At 41.8% G+C, this 17,460-nt stretch overlaps 1 protein-coding gene across 3 annotated transcripts in view; it reads left to right on the top strand.

Moving 5' to 3' along the window:
• LOC129827997 (short transient receptor potential channel 3-like) overlaps positions 1 to 17,460 on the top strand; it is a 95,241-nt gene that overhangs the window by 25,085 nt on the left and 52,696 nt on the right. For all 3 annotated transcript variants that reach the window (XM_055889386.1, XM_055889383.1, XM_055889382.1), the window contains 3 exons: positions 4,478 to 4,663; positions 8,923 to 9,087; positions 11,007 to 11,223. In XM_055889386.1, coding sequence (XP_055745361.1) covers positions 4,478 to 4,663; positions 8,923 to 9,087; positions 11,007 to 11,223 — 568 coding nt within the window. The remainder of the gene's footprint in view (positions 1 to 4,477; positions 4,664 to 8,922; positions 9,088 to 11,006; positions 11,224 to 17,460) is intronic.

The raw sequence follows: 17,460 nt of genomic DNA, 5'->3' as shown, positions 1-17,460 counted from the left end.
AACCATGACAGACAAAATGAAAAAAGAAATTCCAGAAAATCACATTGTAGGATTTTTTATGAATTTATTTGCAAATTATGGTGGAAAATAAGTATTTGGTCACCTACAAACAAACAAGATTTTCTGGCTCTCACAGACCTTCTTTAAGAGGCTCCTCTCTCCTCCACTCGTTACCTGTATTAATGGCACCTGTTTGAACTTGTTATCAGTATAAAAGAGACCTGTCCACAACCTCAAACAGTCACACTCCAAACTCCACTATGGCCAAGACCAAAGAGCTGTCAAAGGACACCAGAAACAAAATTGTAGACCTGCACCAGGCTGGGAAGACTGAATCTGCAATAGGTAAGCAGCTTGGTTTGAAGAAATCAACTGTGGGAGCAATCATTAGGAAATGGAAGACATACAAGACCACTGATAATCTCCCTCGATCTGGGGCTCCACGCAAGATCTCACCCCGTGGGGTCAAAATGATCACAAGAACGGTGACCAAAAATCCCTGAACCACACGGGGGGACCTAGTGAATGACCTGCAGAGAGCTGGGACCAAAGTAACAAAGCCTACCATCAGTAATACACTACGCCGCCAGAGACTCAAATCCTGCAGTGCCAGACTTGTCCCCCTGCTTAAGCCAGTACATGACCAGGCCCGTCTGAAGTTTGCTAGAGAGCATTTGGATGACCCAGAAGAAGATTGGGAGAATGTCATATGGTCAGATGAAACCAAAATAGAACTTTTTGGTAAAAACTCAACTCGTCGTGTTTGGAGGACAAAGAATGCTGAGTTGCATCCAAAGAACACCATACCTACTGTGAAGCATGGGGGTGGAAACATCATGCTTTGGGGTGAGTTTCTCCCATTCTTCTCTGCAGATCCTCTAAAGCTCTGTCAGGTTGGAGGGGAGCGTCGCTGCACAGCTATTTTCAGGTCTATCCAGAGATGTTCGATCGGGTTCCCGTCTGGGCTCTGGCAGGGTCACTCAAGGACATTCAAAGACATGTCCCGAAGCCACTCCTGCATTGTCTTGGCTGTGTGCTTAGGGTTGTTGTCCTGTTGGAAGGTGAACCTTCACCCCAGTCTGCGGTCCTGAGAGCTCTGGAGCCGGTTGTCATTCAAGGATCTCTCTGTACTTTGCTCCGTTCATCTTTCCCTCGATCCTGACTAGTCTCCCAGTCCCTGCCGCTGAAAAACATCCCCACAGCATGATGCTGCCACTACCATGCTTCACCGTAGGGATGGTGCCAGGTTTCCTTCAGATGTGATGCTTGGCATTCAGGCCAAGCAGTTCATGAGACCAGAGAATCTTGTTTCTCATGGTTTGAGAGTCTTTAGGTGCATTTTGGCAAACTCCAAGTGGGCTGTCATATGCCTTTTTTACTGAAGAATGGCTTCCGTCTGGCCACTCTACCATAAAGGGCTGATAGGTGGTGCTGCAGAGATGGTTGTCCTTCTACAAGGTTCTTCCATCTCCACACAGGAGCTCTAGAGCTCTGTCAGTGTCCACCGGGTTCTTGGTCACCTCCCTGACCAAGGCCCTTCTCCCATTCTCAGTTTGGCTGGACAGCGAGCTCCAGGAAGAGTCTTGGCGGTTCCAAACTTCTTCCATTTAAGAATGTTGGGTTCGCTGTGTTTTTGGGACTTTTAATGCTCTAGAAATGTTTTGGTACCCTTCCCCAGATCTGTTCCTCAACACAATCCTGTCTCGGAGATCTATGGATAATTCCTTCGATCTCATGGCTTGGTTTTTGCTCTGACATGCACTGTCAACTGGACCTTATATAGACAGGTGTGTGCCTTTCCAAATCATGTCCAATCAATTGAATTTACCACAGGTGGACTCCAATCAAGTTGTAGAAACATCTCAAGGATGATCAATGGAAACAGGATTCACATGAGCTCAATTTTGAGTCTCATATCAAAGGGTCGAAATACTAATGTAAATACAGTGGGGAGAACAAGTAAGAGGTCTGTAATTTTTATCATAGGTACACTTCAACTGCGAGAGATGGAATCTAAAACAAAAATCCAGAAAATCACATTGTATGACTTAAGTATTTAATTTGCATTTTATTGCATGATAAACTGTAACTCCAAAAACTTATGTAAAACTTTCAAAAAACCTGTTTTTGCTTTGTCATTATTTGGTATTGTGTGTAGATTGATGAGGATTTTTTAAAAATCTTATCGACTTTAGAATAAGGCTGTAACATAACAAAATGAGGAAAAAGTCAAGGGGTCTGAAAACTTCCCGAATGATCTGTATATACACACACAATTTTGTTGTATGTATTTTTTAATATAGGCCTATTGTAAATGTGTATTATTGTTGCGTCGGCATCTTTTTTGCAACAAGAAATACAAGTACAAACATAACTTTAAGCTACATATTATTTTGAAAGAGGTAATGAACTGTCCATTGATCAGCAATTGATAAAACGGAAACAATTACATTATCTGATCCATAGCACCCCCTGAGTAATCAAATTTAGAAAATTATTATATATACATACATATACATACATACATACACTGCTCAAAAAAATAAAGGGAACACTTAAACAACACAATGTAACTCCAAGTTAATCACACTTCTGTGAAATCAAACTGTCCACTTAGGAAGCAACACTGATTGACAATACATTTCACATGCTGTTGTGCAAATGGAATAGACAAAAGGTGGAAATTATAGGCAATTAGCAAGACACCCCCAAAAAAGGAATGGTTCTGCAGGTGGTGACCACAGACCACTTCTCAGTTCCTATGCTTCCTGGCTGATGTTTTGGTCACTTTTGAATGCAGGCGGTGCTTTCACTCTAGTGGTAGCATGAGACAGAGTCTACAACCCACACAAGTTGCTCAGGTAGTGCAGTTCATCCAGGATGGCACATCAATGCGAGCTGTGGCAAAAAGGTTTGCTGTGTCTGTCTGCGTAGTGTCCAGAGCATGGAGGCGCTACCAGGAGACAGGCCAGTACATCAGGAGACATGGAGGAGGCCGTAGGAGGGCAACAACCCAGCAGCAGGACCGCTACCTCCGCCTTTGTGCTAGGAGGTGCACTGCCAGAGCCCTGCAAAATGACCTCTAGCAGGCCACAAATGTGCATGTGTCAGCATATGGTCTCACAAGGGGTCTGAGGATCTCATATCGGTACCTAATGGCAGTCAGGCTACCTCTGGCGAGCACATGGAGGGCTGTGCGGCCCCACAAAGAAATGCCACCCCACACCATGACTGACCCACCGCCAAACCGGTCATGCTGGAGGATGTTGCAGGCAGCAGAACGTTCTCCACGGCGTCTCCAGACTCTGTCACGTCTGTCACATGTGCTCATGTGCTCAGTGTGAACCTGCTTTCATCTGTGAAGAGCACAGGGTGCCAGTGGGGAATTTGCCAATCTTGGTGTTCTCTGGCAAATTCCAAACGTCCTGCACGGTGTTGGGCTGTAAGCACAACCCCCACCTGTGGACGTCGGGCCCTCATACCACCCTCATGGAGTCTGTTTCTGACCGTTTGAGCAGACACATGCACATTTGTGGCCTGCTGGAGGTCATTTTGCAGGGCTTTGGCAGTGCACCTCCTTGCACAAAGGCGGAGGTAGCGGTCCTGCTGCTGGGTTGTTGCCCTCCTACGGCCTCCTCCATGTCTCCTGATATACTGGCCTGTCTCCTGGTAGTGCCTCCATGCTCTGGACACTACGCTGACAGACACAGCAAACCTTTTTGCCACAGCTCGCATTGATGTGCCATCCTGGATGAACTGCACTACCTGAGCAACTTGTGTGGGTTGTAGACTCTGTCTCATGCTACCACTAGAGTGAAAGCACCGCCAGCATTCAAAAGTGACCAAAACATCAGCCAGGAAGCATAGGAACTGAGAAGTGGTCTGTGGTCACCACCTGCAGAACCATTCCTTTTTTGGGGGTGTCTTGCTAATTGCCTATAATTTCCACCTTTTGTCTATTCCATTTGCACAACAGCATGTGAAATTTATTGTCAATCAGTGTTGCTTCCTAAGTGGACAGTTTGATTTCACAGAAGTGTGATTGACTTGGAGTTACATTGTGTTGTTTAAGTGTTCCCTTTATTTTTTTGAGCAGTGTATATATATATATATATATATATATATAAATAAAATAATTTTCTAGAAGTCCCAAAATATATATAAACATTTTAATAATCAACAATGTTTGTGAACTAGGCCTTTATTACTCCTGTATGAGCGGAGAAAAGTACTTGTCAGCAGAGCAGAGAAAAATACTCCTCAGCACCGTCCCAAAACATCTTCCCGCGGCCGTGACCTGACCTCCCCCATGTACAGTGCACAGTATTAAGATGTAAATGTATTTCAAATTTTCATACTTGAGTAATAATAACATTTTATGAAATGTTGTAAATTGGATTTATGCAGACGAGCTTGCATTTCCCTGTCTACAGCAGCTGACTTGGCTCTAACCTGGGGTTTCTCTCCTTCCGTCCAGAATGACTATCGCAAGCTGTCCATGCAGTGTAAGGACTTTGTAGTGGGAGTGCTGGACCTCTGTCGGGACACGGAGGAAGTGGAAGCCATTTTGAATGGAGATGTTACTGCTGAGAAGGAGGCGGGGAAGGGCCTTCGCTCTCTCCTGAGCAGGGTCAAACTGGCCATCAAGTACGAGGTGAAAAAGGTAAGTAGCTAACAGTTTCCTTTATCTAGTCTAAGGCCTTGCAAGTAGTTGACTTCTCTCTCTAATCTCGATCTTGTAAGTTGTTTCTAGAATATACAGTAGTTCAGTCCGAACAATTCCCAAGACACACCACGTTACATCCAAGGGATTCCATTGTTACTTGCCTGTGTACCAGACCTGCATCTCTGTCCCCTCTGTCCTTTCTACACCCCTCCACTGGCCCTGCCTATAATATTACCTGGCAAACTTTCACCCGAGCAAAAAAAAAAACGAGCATGCCTTCCAACTCAACAGGGCAACTTTTGTAACATTATCTGTCTCATATGCAGCATCCATCCGTTTTTCATCAACATTTTGTCTCTACACTTTTTGTAACAGTTAGCAATTTGCATTGCTCCGATGCTGGATGCTTTTGTTTTTTGCCAGAACTACAATATGTGATACTAGAAATCTCTGTGCTGTACCTCAAAGTTCAGGGGTCAACTAATAACTAAACATAATCTTCCTGTTCAGAGTGCCTAGAAGTAACACAACATAATTCCAACCAAACCACAGTCAACATATTGAATGTACATGCACATGCACAGTGAGCCTCAAAAGTATTGGGATACTTGAAATGGTGCAATGACTATGAGGTTAAAGTGCAGACTGTCAGCTTTAATTTGAGGGTATTTTCATATATTGGGTGAATTGTTTAGAAATTACAGAATGTTTTGTACATAATCCCCCCTTTTTAGGGGACCAAAAGTATTGGGACAAATTCACTTATACTGTATGTGTATTAAAGTAGTAAAACGTTAAGTATTTGGTCCCATATTCATTGGATGCAATGACTACCTCAAGCTTGTGACTATAAATTTGTTGGATGCATTTGTTGTTGTTTTGTTGTTTCAGATTGTTTGTATTAAAAAGGATGTTGGATCCTTCCCTCTGGGGACACCATGTCATTTCAACGTGGAGAATTAGGTCATATTTGGAAAGATAGATTGATCAATGAGATTCCAACCTATTTTCACCCACTCAAAAAGACAGCTAAAAGTTTGTTGAAATCCCAATGTGTTATTACTATGCTTTCAACCATTTAAAAGCACAACCAAATTCCAATGGAAAATCAATGTCAGATTTTTCGTTTAGTTGTCACCAAAATGTGTTATCACTGCACTTTCAACCATTTTAAAAGCACACCAAAGTTCAAATAGGAATACAATGTCAGATATTTCACTGATTTATACAACAGCTTAATGTGTTGTCACTGTGCTTGATCTAATAGCACAACCAAATGACATGGATTACAGTTAGTTGAGATTAGAGGTTGACCGATTATGACTTTTCAACACCGATGCCGATTAGCGGAGGACCAAAAAAAGCCGACACCGATTAATCGGACGATTTTTATATATATATTTGTAATGACAATTACAACAATACTGAATGAACACTTATTTTAACTTAATAAATCAATTTGTCTCAAATAATGAAACATGTTCAATTTGGTTTAAATAATACAAAAACAAAGTGTTGGAGAAGAAAGTAAAAGTGTAATATGTGTCATGTAAAAAAGCTAACGTTTAAGTTCCTTGCTCAGAACATATGAAAGCTGGTGGTTCCTTTTAACATGAGTCTTCAATATTCCCAGGTAAGAAGTTTTAGGTTGTAGTTATTATAGGAATTATAGGATTATTTCTCTCTTTACCATTTGTATTTCATATACCTTTGACTATTGGATGTTCTTATAGGCATTATAGTATTACCAGTGTAACAGTATAGCTTCCGTCCCTCTCCTCGCCCCTACCTGGGCTCAAACCAGGGACACATCGACAACAGCCACCCTCGAAGCATCGTTACCCATCGCTCCACAAAAGCCACAGCCCTTGCAGAGCAAGGGGAATAACTACTTCAAGGTCTCAGAGCGAGTGACATCACCGATTGAAACGCTGTTAGCGCACCCCGCTACCTAGCTAGCCATTTCATATCGGTTACACCAGCCTAATCTCGGGAGTTGATAGGCTTGAAGTCATAAACAGCTCAATGCTTGAAACACAGCAAAGAGCTGCTGGCAAATGCACAAAAGTGCTGTTTGAATTAATGTTTACGAGCCTGCTGCTGCCAACCACCACTCAGTCAGACTGCTCTATCAAATATCAAATCATAGACTTAATTATAGCATAATAACACACAGAAATACAAGCCTTAGGTCATTAATATGGTCGAATCCGGAAACTATAATTTCAAAAACAAAATGTTTATTCTTTCAGTGAAATACGGAACCGTTCCGTTTTTTATCTAACGGGTGGCAACCCTAAGTCTAAATATTGGTGTTACATTGTACAACCTTCAACGTTATGTCATAATTATGTACAATTCTGGCAAATTAATTACGGTCTTTGTTAGGAAGAAATGGTCTTCACGCAGTTCGCAACGAGCCCGGCGGCCCAAACTGCTGCATATACCCTGACTCTGCTTGCACGGAACGCAAGAGAAGTGACACAATTCATGTAAGCAGGCGATATTAACTAAATATGCAGGTTTCAAAATATATACTTGTGTATTGATTTTAAAGAAAGGCATTGATGTTTATGGTTAGGTACACATTGGTGCAACGACAGTGCTTTTTTCGCGAATATGCTTGTTAAATCATCACCCGTTTGGTGAAGTAGGCTGTGATTCGATGAGAAATTAAAAGGCACCGCATCGATTAAATGCAAGAATCCATTGTTAGCAAACATTTCTAAAATCTCGTTTTTGCTTTGTCGTTATGGGGTATTGTGTGTAGATTGATGAAGGGGAAAAAATAATTCAATTTTAGAACAAGGCTGTAACCTAACAAAATGTGTAAAAAGTCAAGGGGTCTGAATACTTTCCGAAGGCACTGTATATAATTCCACAAATTTTTTCAACTGGTACTGCGGGACCTTCAGACGATTCTTGTGAGGCCTGTGGGTGTCCTAGTGCAAAACAACATGTTTATGAGAGTTTCATCTTTCCATAGAAGGGTCATAATAGTTTTGTAGTCCAAACCGTTCGGACGCTACGGACAATTTTGTGACATTGTCCTTATCCTGTAACTGCAAAGTTCATTTTCACCTCTCAACTTTTCCCAAGCGTTTAGTACATCCCTCACAGTACACTCATCCCAAAAATGTATGAATGTCACACATTTCTCCCTTTCCAAAGAATCTTTAATAATAGACTCGCTGCTCCTTATTTATAGCCGTTCTGGCTTCGCCTTGATTCCTCATCCAACTGCATAATTAATCTGACATATTTTCCAATTCAATCTTTGCTAGCCTCCTAGGAAAAAGGGAGAGCCGATGTAGGACAACCATGACATTAAAAACCCAAAGTCACAGAGGTGTGTTATTCATTAACCTTGCACAACTTGAAGATGGAACTTGTTCCTTACTACAGGTGGTAATGCACCTCTCACTGACCCAGAATTCACAAGTCTGTGTCTCGAAAAGAACTTGAACAAGTGATTCTCAAGTCCCTGGGAGCAACAGCTTGGGGGTCAATCCCATTTCGATTCAACAATTAGAATTTGAACCAAAAATGACCACCACTCCCGTCCATGATCTTTTTCTTCAATTGTAATTGCGTGTCTATCTTTTCCCATATTATTATAAACATGTGAAACCAAACTATTTACATCCCCTTCAGACAGGTTGATGTTCTTATCTTGTGGTGTTTGGTCTTTACAGAGCAAATAACCAAATGTGTACTATTATGAAATGGTTATGGATTGACTGGGCTGGCAGACGGTGTCAAGGAAACTCACAGAGAGAACTGTCCACTTCGTTAATGGCTCGGTGGGTTTTGATTAAACACTTCTATTACAGGGATCACCACCTCCCTAGTTCTTCCGCCACCAGCCGCCACTGGCGAAAGCCTAATGCATTTCTCCCAGATTTGATCAAGCCTGTTAATGTGATCATATGAGAAGCTCTCTCTCTCTCGCACACACTCACACACACACACACATACACACACAAACACACTTTATAGGCCCACTTAAAATGCAAATGACCAACCGATGACTGGTGCCTCCACTCCAGCAGTCCCTTTTCCTGATTTCTGCCTGGTGCCTACAGGATATATTCGGAACTGGGTTTTCGTCCTCATTTTCCAGACTAAACTGCGTGACAGCCTAGAGAATGAACCAGGCCTGCCACTCAGCCTCTTTTCTTCCCAGACTGCTTGCCCATTGCATTCACTTTTACAGTACATATTTTATTTCCGGTTCTCCCTCTCCTCCCCTACAGTTTGTGGCCCACCCCAACTGCCAGCAGCAGCTGCTGACGATCTGGTATGAGAACCTGTCGGGCCTGAGGGAGCAGACCATCGCTGTGAAGTGCCTGGTGGTGGTGGCGGTGGCTTTTGGTCTGCCCCTACTGGCCATGGGCTACTGGTTTGCTCCCTGCAGTCGGGTAAGAGTACCACGTCCTCTGACAAAACCGCTGAGTGTTGTTTACCAACCTGAAACACTTGGTCAGAATTCAGATGTAGTCTTGGTCAGAGCAATGTTGATGGAGTATGTTGTTCACAAAACTGCACAAACGAATGTGTACGCTCACACAGCACTGTTTAACCACTTTTGATTTGGGTTTAATAAAATCTATTGATTCAAAGCGTTAAAGAGTGGCAAAGTGCAATTTTTTAAAACCGTTTTACCTCATTATTTGTCAACTCACGCACAATTTCTCTGTCCTTCACATCGGAGTGTTGGTGTAGGCTCTTTGCATGTCTTGACCAATCAGATTCACGGAAATCGCAGGTCGCGCGGGTCGGGCACAAAGCTCAAGGCATGCTCGCCACTTTCCTCCAGTCATTATATATAGCAAGCGTGATAACACATCACTCCCAACAGACACAAGCAAAAACCTATACACCTAAACATTAGCGATTTGATATGTTGTATTGCATGGAAACGAGACCGTTTTTCAGTGTGATCAGCTGTAGGCTACTAACAACACAAGCTGCATAGTGTAGCCTACTATGCACCCTGTCCCTCTGGCCAGGGTAAACGAAGCGGTAACGTTGTGTATCTATAGCCCATTTGTTTGTGAGAAAATGTGAATGGGATCAAATTAGGTTTATATTCATACTTGGGCTGACTCGGCTACCCAGACTTTTTTTCTATCCAAAATTATTAGAACATAGTTATTTACAACTACAAACTTCAAACCAATATGTGTGATTGGCCCTGACCTGCTCTCTCAACCTCTGAATGCTTGGCTATGAAAATCCACCGACTGACATTTACTCTTGAGATGTTGAACTGGTGTACCCTCTTTAACCAATATGGTTATTATTTGACCCTGCTGGTCATCTATGAACATTTGAACATCTCGAAGAACAATCTTGCCTTAATGGCCATACTCTTCTAATCTCCACCCATCATAGCCAGAAGAGGACTGGACAATCCTCGAAGCGTGGTTTCTCTCTAGGTTTCTTCCTAGGTTTCTGGCATTCTAGGGAGTTTTTTTCTAGCCACAGTGCTTCTGCACTGCTTGCTCTTTGGGGTTTTAGGCTGGGTATCTGTATAGCACTTTGTGACAACTGCTGATGTAAACGGGCTTTATAAAATCAATTAGATTGATTGAATTTGATTGCTAATTGTTTTGCAATGTGAAAAGTAATATCTGCCAAACGAGTATAGATAGAATTGTGGCATGCAAGGCCACCCACCTCCATCATTCCTGCCACTCAGAACCTCACAACTGGAGTATGTCCAGGCTGTAGATTTAAATTTGAAATACAGAGACTGTGTTGGGGACAGAGTTCGCCAATTGTGTTCCCTTCAATTATCTAAACTCAAACCAGAGCACATGAAGAGTATCGTGTCTAGTCCATAGAATGACATATAGAATAGTAATGTATAGGGCCTCTTGCGTCCATTACCCTAACTCTTCCTCTTAAAAGTAGAACAAAGACATTTCAATTGAAGTAAGTAAGTCTAGGAGTGGAGTGCATAGTGGGTTTATTTGTTTATATTAACCTACCCTGCTTTACGGGTACGTGCCAGTAGTATAGCAAGGGTATCTTGCAACGCTCCAATGAATGTTAGTGTTACATTTTACATCTTAAGTGATGTTTTCAACGTTCCAGATTTCACTATAAACTCATTTCCATAAGGTTAAGTGGTTGTAGCATAGTTACTCTGTAGACTTCTTATCGACTGAATTCTCGCTTTGCATCCCACTGACCCCACTGAAGGTATTACTTGCTATGTGGTTGTTTTACCTACTACTGTATGCAAGTTGAATGCACTGATTGGAAGTCACTCTGAATTAAAGCTTCGGCTAAATGACCGAAGTGTAAATGTGCTCTTTTTTATTTTATGTAGCTGGGAAATGTCCTGCGCAGCCCCTTCATGAAGTTTGTGACCCACGCCGCCTCCTTCATCATCTTCCTGTGCCTGCTGTTGTTCAACGCATCGGACCGCTTCGAGGGCATCAGCACCATGCCAAACGTGACCGTCACTGACCATCCCATGCAGATCTACCGGGTCAAGACCACCGAATTCAGCTGGACCGAGATACTCATCATGGTCTGGGTCACAGGTGAGACAGGTTTTATTTGTTTAACATTTTGTGGTACTGTGCAGGGTTGACTGCACCAGAGGGTGTCAGGACCCGTTGCGAGAAACAGTCACTAATAATCGTCAGAACCCAGAAGATGAGGCAGACACAGCAGTACTAGAGATGGTGGTTTAATAAAATAACAATCTTCAGGCAAAGAAACTAAATCCACAATGTCCAAAAATAAAGCCAAGAGGCACAAAATGGAAATCCTCCAAAATACAAAAGAAACTCCACAAAGTGGTAAAAAACAGCAGGGAAAAACAAACCTCAAAAGACTACTCAAATAATACACAAGAACTAAACCAGAGAACCTCTGGAAAATCAAACAAGAGAAATATCTGTATAAAACAAGGCTGGGGCTGGGTGCTAACTTACAAACACTGAGCAAGGAACTGAGGAACACACAGGGTTTAAATACTAACAAGGGAATGACCTACAGGTGCAAACAATAATTAGAGCAAGAAAAACAAAAGGTACAAAAAAGGTGCAATGGGGACATCTAGTGACCAAAACCCGAACAGTCTTGGCCAAAACCTGACAGAGGGGCTTGGAAACGTGTGGTCAGAGGCAAGGGGATATATCAGAGCCATGTTTCAGGGTGCATAAAGATTCCATAAAGTTTCAATGGAGAAAAACCTCTGTGATTAAACAATAAAGTTCAACGATGGCTAAAGGTCTAAGCCTCTGGGGGGGGGCTTTATTGCTATATGCTATAGAAATGCATTGAATAACACATTCATAAATGGAATAAATAGATGTCTGTCCTATATTTAGGATGTATAAGAAAGCTCAGGAAATATATATGTATTTTTACGATTTCCATACTTTCATTCTTTTTTTTAACCAGTACCGAGTTACCCTGTGACACTTGTGAGGGTGGTAGAGCAAAACGGAGAACACCACTGTGTTCGTGAGTGTCTTAGTAGTTTGTGGCCTAACAGCCATTTTCGTGATCGGAACAATTTTTGGGATGTCTCCTTGTCTGTCAAACAGTGCTGTAGCTCTGTCACCTTCCACCACAGATGCAGCAGCCACTTTTTTTAAAAACTGAAAGTAGCTTTTCTCCAAAAGCAGTACTCAAATCGCCTTGGTGGTGCCCTGCTCATTGTGTCAGTTAATTAGTTACCCAACTTAGGCCAGACAAAATTGATTCACTGTTTAACAGATTTTCCCCCCAGAAAAGTGAGACGAGCAGAAAAAAAACAAATAATAATTCATTCGGTGGATAAGGAATAACAGTACTTTATCGCATTGTCCTATGAACAATAGGCAAAATATTCCATTTCAAACTGATTTTATGATTATTATTAATACACAAATTAACATCAATGAACATTATTCACATAGAATATTGCATTATATTATACATCCTATCATATTCAAACAATTTTGAAAAAAAAGTTATGTATGAATGTATTATCAGTTAATTAATCTACTTCATTGTATTGCCTAACAAATTAAAAAATGATTGACAATAAATAATTGTAATCAAATTAAAATGTTGAGCCATAATAATGAGTTCATTACCTGAACGCATCTCTATAGCCTTGGCGTTAACAAAATATTCATACAAATATGATTAGGCCTCTCATAGACTAGGCCTTTTAGAAAGAGGTTCAATCAAGTTAGATCTGCCAAATGAACATAGCATTGGAAAAAAAGACATAAATCCAGCCTTAGAGTATAACATTTCATCGTCATCCAAAAGAAAAATGTCCTTTTATAACATGCACAATTAGAAGCATCAATCTATATAGAGCAAGCGTGACTAAATTCGAGCCCGGTAACTATGTTCACCGCATCCTGCTTCGATTGTCTCGTCTGGCTGCCAGGAAAAGCCCCCGCCTGCTGATCTGCACGAAGTGTGCGCGTGCCACTGGCGATGTACTTCACTCGACATGCTAGCTGTTCTCGGCGGCGCGTCATCACTTCAGACGCATTCCGTCGGGCTGTTATCGGTTTTCCTACTACTACTGGTAGTACCGGTAATATGTAAGTTATGAATCGCAAATCACCATACAGCTGACACTCTTCGATTTCATCAATCATTTTGACTTCAATTTGGTTGTCCAAAATACTATTAGCTTGCACTGCGTCTTTGCTAATGAATGCCTTGAACTCTGGCCAGTCAATTGGTTAAATTATATTGTTATTTCGTCTATTAATCGCTTCTACTAGATCTGAAAACGATGCAATAACCATTAATTTAACTTCTTATGGCTGCAAGGGGCAGCACTGAGTAACCTGGAAAGAGGTGGCCATTTCAAACGGCCTCCTACTTAATTCTTGCTCGTACAATATGCATATTATAATTTCTATTGGATAGAAAACACTCTAGTTTCTTAAACCGTTTGAATTATTTTTTTAAGTGAACCAGAACCCTTTCTGCAGCCCATTTCCTATCCGGAAGTGAGATTTCCAAATGCGAGGTCTTTTTTCAAGAGCTTGTCTATAAAAGGGCATGTCACTTGGGACCATAGAAACATGTCATACGCCTTCCCCTGGGTGTCATGCGGAAGTAAGAGCAGAAAGGACTTGAATATCTCGTTCAGTGATTGAATACAGCCTCTTGGAGTGAGAGGTCCGCCATAATTTTTTTTCTCGAAGGCGCGAAGTTGGACCTTGTATTGCCTCCTGGAAAACCGTCGTTATAGGTGAATATAATCTCCGGCTTCGATTTTACTTGATACATGTCACAATATCATCCTAAAGTATGTTTTTTCAAAATAGTTTAATTATATTATTGAAATTTATTCGGGAGTTTAGACGTGATGCGTTGGAAGAATTTTTTCAAGAAGGAGAGGTTAGCGCCGCACGGCCAGTGTGCTTGCTAATTCAAGAGGGAAATAGTTTGTTCTGGATCCAAACAAAGACCGTTCTGGACAATGGACCCCTTTACAACATTCTGATGGAAGATCAACAAAGATAAGGACCCAATTTGGGATGCTATTTCATATATCTGTCGAGCTGTGCTATCGCTACCGATTACTTGGAATCAATGCTGTTGTGTGTTAGCCATTGCAGTAAGCTAATATAACGATATATTGTGTTTTCGCTGTAAAACACTTAGAAAATCGGAAATATTGTCTGTATTCACAAGATCTTTGTCTTTCATTTTGCTATACACCATATATTTTTCTGAAATGTTTTATGATGAGTAATTAGGTAGTTGACGTTGGTGTCTGTATTTACTCTGGCTACTCCCGTGCTATTTCTGACTGTAGCTATGATGGTAGCATCAATGTAAAACTGATTTATAGCTCAAATATGCACATTTTTCGAACAAAATATAGATTTATTGTGTAACATGTTATAGGACTGTCATCTGAGGAAGTTGTTTCTAGGTTTGTTTGGTTGGATCTTGGTTAGTTAGGTTGGCTTTGTGCATGCTACCTGTGCTGTGAAAAATGGCTGTCCTTTCGTATTTGGTGGTGAACTAACATAAATATACGTGGTGTTTTTGCTGTAAAACATTTAAAAAATCTGACACGTTGGCTGGATTAACAAGATGTTTATCTTTCAAATGCTGTATTGGACTTGTTAATGTGTGAAAGTTAAATATTTTTAAAAAATAGATTTTGAATTTCGCGCCCTGCAATAGAGCTGGATGTTGTCATAAGTGTACCGATGTCGGGACAGCCCGCCTAACAGGTTAACCGACTGTTTGTTTATAATGAGGGACTGTCATATTTTTAATCTGAGCCTAAAGGGAAGTCTTTGTCCTCAGGCCTGGAGGGAAGCCAAAGTAATTCCACTACCCAAGAGTGGTAAAGTGGCCTTTACTGGTTCTAACAGCAGACCTATAAGCTTGCTGCCAGCTCTTAGCAAACTGTTGGGAAAAATTGAGTTTGACCAAATACAATGCTATTTCTCTGTAAACAAATGAACAACAGACTTTCAGAATGCTTATAGAGAAGGGCACTCAACATGTACTGCACTGACACAAATGACTGATGGTTGAAAGAAATTGATAATAAGAAGATTGTGGGAGCTGCATTGTTAGATTTCAGTGCAGCCTTTTGATATTATTGACCATAACCTGTTGTTGAAAACTTAAGTGCTCTGGCTTTTCAACCTCTGCCATATCGTGGATTCAGAAATACCTATCTAATAGAACTCAAAGGGTTTTCTTTAATGTCAAACATGTAAAGTGTGGTGTACCGCAGGGCAGCTCTCTAGGCCCTCTACTCTTTTCTATTTTTACCTATGATCTGCCACTAGCATTAAACAAAGCATGTGTGTCCATGTTTGCTGATGATTCAACCATATATGCTTTAGCAACCACAGCTAATGAAGTCACTAAAACCCTTAACAAAGAGTTGCCGTCTGTTTTGGAATGGGTGGCCAGTAATAAACTGGTCCTGAACATCTCTAAAACCAAGAGCATTGTATTTGGTACAAATCATTCATTAAGTGCTAGACCTCAGCTGAATCTGGTAATGAATGATGTGGCTGTTGAACAAGTTGAGGAGACTAAATTACATGGGGTTACCTTAGATTGTAAACTGTCATGGTCAAACATTATAGATTCATTGGTTGCAAAGATGGGGAGAGGTCTAGCCGTAATAAAGAGATGCTCTGTTTTTTTGACACCATATTCCAAAAAGTAAGTTCTGCAGGCTCTAGTTTTGTCTAATCTTGAAATAATCAAGATTAGACAAAACTAGAGCCTTATTGAACGACTTATTGTCCAGTCGTTTGGTCCAGTGCTACAAGGAAAGACCTAGTTAAGCTGCAGCTGGCCCAGAACAGAATGGCACGTTTTGCTCTTAATTGTAATCAGAGTGCTAATATTAATACTATGCATGCCAGTCTGTCTTGGATAAGAGTTGAGGAGAGACTGACTGCATTACTTCTTCTTTTTATAAGAAACATTCATGTGTTGAAAATCCCAAATCGTTTGCATAGCTCTGACACACACACTTATCCCACCAGACTTCATAGTCCCCAAATCCAGAAAAAATCAGCCTGTTCACCCTGCTATCAAATTGTATTTGTCACATGCGCCGAATACAACATGTGTAGACCTTACAGTGAAATGCTTGCTTACAATCCCATAACCAACAATTCAGTTAAAGGAAAAATAAGTGTCAAGTAAAAAATAGATAAGTAAAAAATGTAAATAGCAAATAGTTAGAGAGGCAGTAAAATAACAGTAGCGATGCTATATACAGGGGGTACCGGTACAGAGTCAATGTGCGGGGACACAGGTTAGTCGAGGTAATTGAGGTAATATGTCCTGTGGCGTACAGTAGGTCAGCTACCAGGGGGAGACTCGTCGAGGCCTGGTGACAGATGGAGTATACATCACGAGGCGATGGCTCCATCTGCTGGACGTGCCAGGTCTCGACGGGATCTCCAGCCAGGACTAATTGGGGCTGATTGCTCACCAGCTGTACAAGTCCCATAAAGCTGCCAGAAGGGCAGCACACTAGGGAGAGACTGGGGGAGTAAAGGACTCCCGTGTAGTTGGTGACAGTACCAGAGGTAACAGGAGGGAGTTCAGTTTTGATCCCCACACGATACAGCACGACCTGGAGACTAGAAGACGCTATCCCGGAGAGGGTCTCTTTGGGGTGACATATTATTTTCTTTTGGACTATTATTTTAATAAACACCTTTTAAACTGAGCTAATCCTACTCTGTCCGTGTCTGATCTGTGTAAACGTTTTGACCCAAACCCCTGGTCTGCCACAAGTGGTGGAGAATGTGGGCACTCTGACAACGTGGTCAGATCAGGGTTGATGTTTACGCAGCATCAGCATGGACGAGTTGATAGCTCAGTTCATCCAGACCCAACATGACCAACAGGCGGTTCAGGAACAAACGCTGGAGGAACAGCGGCTACAAAACGTCCGGCTCATTGAGGAAATCAGGAAGCTACAAGGAGGAGCGTCTACTGAATCACATCCAAACCAGTTTTTAATCAAGCTAACAGAAGATGACGACATCGAAACCTACCTCTGTACGTTTGAACGGACAGCACTACGGGAAACATGGCCAAGGCAGAAGTGGGCCAGTCTGCTGGCCCCGTTCCTCTCTGGGAATGCCCAAAACGATGAACAGGCGGCTAACTACGACGGACTCAAACAGGAAATACTCAGCCGCTACGGGTACAGCCTAGCCCATCGGGCTCAACTATTTCATAACTGGAGGTTCGTAGCCGACGCATTCCCCAGAGCCCAGATGAGCGACCTACTACGCGTCACCAGGGGA

This window comes from Salvelinus fontinalis, chromosome 29 (assembly GCF_029448725.1).
Source record: "Salvelinus fontinalis isolate EN_2023a chromosome 29, ASM2944872v1, whole genome shotgun sequence".
In the NCBI taxonomy this organism is placed as follows: domain Eukaryota; kingdom Metazoa; phylum Chordata; class Actinopteri; order Salmoniformes; family Salmonidae; genus Salvelinus; species Salvelinus fontinalis.
The sequence above is the reverse complement of the archived record's forward strand: the minus strand, read 5'-3'. Positions and strand labels throughout refer to the sequence as shown.